The 6,098-nt window shown below is 36.7% G+C and overlaps 1 protein-coding gene across 1 annotated transcript in view; it reads right to left on the bottom strand.

The window, feature by feature from the left end:
- AVEN (apoptosis, caspase activation inhibitor) overlaps window positions 1-6,098 on the bottom strand; it is a gene marked incomplete at its 5' end in the record, with an annotated part of 78,290 nt that overhangs the window by 72,043 nt on the left and 149 nt on the right. The window contains 1 exon segment of the mRNA XM_010289924.1: window positions 6,044-6,098. This exon segment is cut by the window's right edge and continues 30 nt beyond it. Within this exon segment, the coding sequence (XP_010288226.1) occupies window positions 6,044-6,098 (55 nt within the window).

The raw sequence follows: 6,098 nt of genomic DNA, 5'->3' as shown, positions 1-6,098 counted from the left end.
CTTTCCCTAATATAGGATAGTGGAAGAGGGAACAAGAGTATTACAATTAAAACAAGCACAGCTCCCTCCAAATCAGTCAACATCTTCTAATATTACCACTGAAGTAATATCTACTAACGTCATTATTGGAAAAGAACCAATAATTTACGGGCAAGCAAAAGAAAGTCCCTGCTTTAAAAAGCTAGCTGTCTAATTCAGGTGATTTAACAGTGGTTCAGAATCAGAAATGTAAAAACAAATCCGAAAGAAAAGATTAAAATCATTCAAAGGTAATATGCAGCAACAAGGAAAATCACAAAGTTCATGGAGTAAAAGGAAAATTCAAAGGAAGAGGGAGAGGCAGAAAATAAGCAAAAATAAGTAAAAATAGGAGAAAGGGAACAGGACTATAGTGGCAATATACTGAATTTTGAAAATGTACTGCCTGAGTACAACAGTCAGAGTAATTCATTTTTAGTTAGGGGATTTCACTGACAGGAAAGTCAGAGACGATGATGTGGCAGAAACCATGATGACCAACATGAGGCCTAGTCAGACAGAACTGGTTTTAGGGGTATTATAAAAAGAAAGGACATGATCAAACAAGAGAAACAGTGAATTGGGTGAGTAGACATTTTTATCTAGCTCACAAGCCTACAAATACAAGTAGTGAACATGACAACAGCAAGACAGGAATAAGGACAAATTGTTCCACATTTAAACTTACTGAATTGTTATTTCGTAACCAAAACGTACTTAAACAAAATTCAGCAGAAATACCATCAATATATATTAGCAGCAAAAGATTAAGGCCCAAGATTACAGAAGGATGTTGGTCAGAAATCCTTTTAAATCCAGAAGTCTGGAACTTAACAAATAGATTAGTTCAATGAAGGTGTGAGAAATTAAAAGAATAGGGACAAAGCTTATGACTCTGATTTTAATGGGAACAAAATGTAACGCCTTTAGTCTCTGAATCTTACTCTATTCAATTCTTAATCATAAAGCATACAAATCTCTCTGAAACATTGAAACCCTTCTGATTTTTCTTTTATTACTTACCATTAGTTTTGCAGTACTATCACTGACACATATATGGTCACATAGTTCTAAGATATCAGAATGTTAAAATGAAAATAAGAAGTGTTATCCTACATTTATATGCATTCAAGTCATGGAATCACATTATACTTCAATCATACAGTTTTGCTTAGATTTTAGATAAAACTTGGGGAGGGGGAGGCACAGATATGAAAGCATACATAATAGCACAGATTACCTATTACAAGAAAATACATTTATCAAGAAAATGTAATTAATACTTAAAATCTGGCACTTCCTATTTTTAGTTGAGACAAAAAAAAAGGACAGCTTGTCTGATTAGAACAAGAAAGATGAATTTCTGTAATGTTAGGAACAGTTCAGGAGGAAGCACTGAGCAGATGGAGAACCAGTTTCCACTGATGCCAAGTCCTGTGATTTTACTGCAAATCTTCATTATGGAAAGGGTTTTTTCTGTTTGTTTGAGAAAGTTACTTCGGCTAGGGAGGAGAGAGGGGGAGGCTGCATTTTTGTTGATTTCAGATACCTACAGGTATATACAACAGCAGTATCTCTCAGGACTATCAAGAAGTCCGAAGTTGCAGACTGCCCAGGGCATAACTGGTGCAACTAAAACCTTTGCAAGTGGAAGAGAGACCACTTGGACAAAAAGCCTCCACAGACGGGAAATGGTATCTACCACACAACCATCAAAAAGGAATGGAAAGTTCTGATATGCTGGAATGAGGCTAGTAGGAAAAAATTCATGTCCAAAACCATATTTTTTTCATCCTGATAATCATCACATCCTGCAACTCAGCACACTGTTAGTGAGGCATGTATGTTGGCAGCTTTTGGCTGCTGTACTGGTAATGCCTACCACATTAAAAAGAAAATGATTAGGTCCCTGGATACATTTTGATCAGCTCTGTAAAGAGATTTCAAAAGCATGTTTTGAAAACTAAAGCATCTATTCACAGTCAAAAACCTACTGAAGGACGGAAATCTATTTTGGAACACTTAACCCTCAACAGTCAAAAAATGAGGACATCTCCTCAAACATGGCAAAATTCTTCTAGCGAAGTGAGATTATCCTATCACTTCCACTTCTCTTGTTCTTTACGCTTCAACAGCATTTTTTACTAAATTGATTCAAGACATATTCCCTGAAGGCTTCACAATGGACTTGTAGTTTACATCAGCTAGACATCAAAAGCAATACAGAAAAGTTTGCTATGCTTTATTCAAGGTTAATTAAAAAAATAATTATTAAGAGATTAAAAAAGGAAAGAAACAGACCTAAAAAAATAGTTATCACTCTACGCACAAATATAATGAGCCCTAACAAAGAAACTCTGTCATGCTAGTGACATCAGCTGTTATTAAAGCCACCTGGCAGTTCTTACTTAAGACTATTTTCAACTGCTTTTTTTAACTATTCAGTCTGAAATTTTCCATGTCAACTGCCCGCTTCAGGTAGTTTTTCCTCACCCTTCCCTCAACACCACCTATTAAAAAAAAGTCAGGGAATGGCTGGAACATCTTTCTACCACAAAAGGACCTGGGAAAAAAGCCCTTGTAAGCTCTTCCTTTGAAAAATTGTAACTCTTTTCTTGCCCTGAATCAGTAACTTGAAACCAGGCTGGACAATCATTTTGTGAAAGTAAGGTTTGTGAAAAATCATTTTGTGAAAAATCTGACCTGATTTGGTCAAGCAACAATATTCTGGAAATCAGAGGTTGTATGTTTTGGGGTTTTTTGCAAGATCTGCTGGAGCTTAACAACCAATCACCAAACAGTCCATCCTCAGTGACCTTCTGACCTCAGCGACATCCTCATGACATACGTGAGTATGTCATCTTAATGTACAAGGCAACTGAATTCAGGTTCCTCTAATCTCTAGTTATGAGTCAAGAGCCAGATTTTCACTGTAAGACAAGTCTGCATTTAACAGGAATTCGGTACAACACTGAACAAAAAGCATCATCTCGCATGTATCTGCAACCTCCCCTATGCCGATATCCCTACCATAGTTGAAAACAGTGGCCTGTCACTTCACATTGTTGGATAACTGAGTAGGATTTAGGGTATACCAACAGAGCACGTGGAGGGCAGATGCAGAAGACAGCTTGCAGTGGAGACTAGAACTGGAAGCTTGAAAGAATAAACTGGCATTGACTAGACAAGAAAAGAAACTAAGAGGAATGTAAGAAGAATATGTGGTAGTGTATGAGAGAAAAATTAAGCCAAATGAGCAATCTCAGGGAGAACAACTCAGAACTGGGGATCACCAGGACTGGATAGACCAAGGGACAGAATATATCTGACAGAACTGGATTGTAGTGAATATATGTGGAAGGGAGCTGGCTCACAACAAAGGACTGAGAAAAGACCCACCACTAGAATCAGAAACATAGACAAGAAGGGAGGGGAAGAAAAAAAAAAAATCAACAGAAGCAAGGAAGAATTAGTAGGCAGGCAAAAGCTGACAGCAGAGAGACAAGGTGCAGAGAGACAGAGGTGGTCTGGGACTAGTCAGGCCTAAATATTTGATTGCAAAGACAGAATCAGTGCTGCACTGTAGACTGGCTTCAGGCAGGGACAAGCTGGAAGTATAGGCAAAAAAAAAAGTGTATGTCTTGAGAAGCTATTGAAAAACGTAAAATAAAATACCCTAAAGACTTATCTGCTGCAAATATCTGCAATGCCCTTCCTCCCTCTCTCAGAAGAAAGCTCACATTTTCCTCTACTACTGATAAAAATACAGTATAGCAACCCATAACTTTTACTTGAATTCAAGCTACAGTAATGTTCATGTACTAGATTTAAAAGCTCCAATCCTGCTAATTATCAACATGATACCTATATCACAGAATATTAGTCTTCTCATTTGGCTATTTTTGTTTGCTTTTAACTAGAAAATTACATGCAGAAGCATGTTTACAAAATATTAAACAAATACCAAGCTTGGAATTCTAACTCCTTGGATGTCAGAAACTCCTCCATTTAAGTTTGTCTACTAGCATTAATTCTGACTTTATTACTATGTCATTCCAAACTATTTTTCTACCCTATCGCATTCAATTAACAGGAGATTTTCTGGGAATAAATCCAAGTTATATCTTGAAGGATGGCAGTCTAAGACCTTGCTTTCAGTATTATGGAACCTAAACGTTCCATGGGAGAACAGGTTTTTAATCCAACCTTTTGCCAAAGGATTCTTAACTGGCTACATTAATTCACTTGTTGTGTATTAACAGTAAATTGCAAGACCTTTCTAACCTTTTGCATTAATGAAAAATGGCACTTTAACTCCATTCCCTCTCCAGTACTCCCCTAACTGCTTGCTGCAATTGAATTGGATCCATCGTGCAGCTTCAGAACACTGAACAGTAATATACTAACAGAAGTCAAAATTATCAAATAAAGCAGAGATACAAGCTTCTTCTCAGACCACTAGAAATAGAGATGACTGTATTCTCAGTTTTCACACATAAGCCAAAGAAAGCCCCAACACACTGCTGTTTTGTGACTCCAAGAAATCTGCATTATTGTTTAGAAGGTACTTTTTTCTTCCTCTGAGAGTACTTTATTTTATTGCTGTTTCTTATAAATTTATTCTAATGTCAAGAACAGTCACAATATATCCTAAAGTAAAGCAAAACACTCTTTAAATGACAGATTTAGAATTAATAACTAGTAAGTAAGAATACTAACAAAATTTTAATTTTAGGCATTAAGAGAATCTATGGAGTAAAATAAATGGGTTGGTAATAACTGGAAAATAACAGAAACACAAATTAGTAGAAATATATAGTATTTCCTTATATCCTCAGTTCAAAAGTACTATTTATCAGAACACTTTAAAGACATTCTGAAGGCTAAGTATAAAGTTAGAAATATTAAAGTTTGCTTTAAAAAGCTGGACCATGGCAATATCGGGCTCAGGGTAGGTCTCCTGATTAAAAAGTTTTAAGTTGTGATATCTACTTTGCTCCCCAGGCTATGTAACCTATCCAGCTCTGAGGTCCATACCAGGCACCTTGATATCAATACTGTTTACCATGCAACATACCATGCAGAGAATTCAATATATATCTCATGATCCTGTGATTAAAACGGGAAATTTAGGCCAAATTCTGCAATGTTCATGAAAAACTGAACTTCAGAAATTGATTCTGGCACAGAGAAAGCAAGCTCTAGTCCTTGTTTCTTTACCATAGATAATTTCTAACTTACCCCTCTAAGTTGTGGCTGAATAATTATTTAGATTTAAGAGATTTCAGAGCTTCCAAGTTACTCAAAAAAAACAACCCCATAATACATCATTTGCAGCTTTTTACTGAATGGTATTCCAACAACAATGGCATATCAAGAGTTTCTAAAATAATTTTAGGTAACTGTTTCTTGTGCAACTGCCCATGCTATTCATGTACAGCTAAAAAAAAAAAAAGGATCTAGTACAGACTGTCCCTCCACCTCCTCCTTCTATTATCTCCTTTAAAGAGGGGAAAATGACTCATCTTTTTTTTCAAGGAGAGTAACACTTGCTATTCTTGGACACATCTGTACAGTGCTGATTACAAATCTTTGTCAAAACAACCAACAGCAAGCAGCTCCTTAACTGCTTTGCTGTGTTTAGTCACACTAGCAACCTTTTTTGTTTTCTGGAAAATAACCCAATGACCAAGATTGCTAAGAAATTCATTGTCAGCAGTAACAGGCTCAAAGTAACTGGGTGCTGCACATACTCAGACCCATACATAGTTTCATGAGAAGGCTATAAATGCAGCAGCTCTCTTTTACTCCCTATTTGCCGTAGCTTGGTGCAGCCTGAATGCTATAAGGCTGCTCCCATGGAGACTTTGAACACTCCTAAATACGTCAATGGTGGACTTACTGAGGCAGATAGGGATGGTATTCTAGTGTCCTGTTTCATCACTAAGGACAGCAGCCAGAAAAGTAACAGTGTTTCAAAACGCAAAACTAAAAAACTATATTCTATAGAGTAGAAAATACTGACCTGCTGAGCTCAGCAAAACACTGAAGTCTGTTCCTCTCTGTGATTCCCCACATTC

The sequence above is a fragment of the Phaethon lepturus genome, unplaced genomic scaffold (genome assembly GCF_000687285.1).
Source record: "Phaethon lepturus isolate BGI_N335 unplaced genomic scaffold, ASM68728v1 scaffold8846, whole genome shotgun sequence".
In the NCBI taxonomy this organism is placed as follows: Eukaryota; Metazoa; Chordata; class Aves; order Phaethontiformes; family Phaethontidae; genus Phaethon; species Phaethon lepturus.
This window is presented reverse-complemented; position numbering and strand designations above follow the sequence as displayed.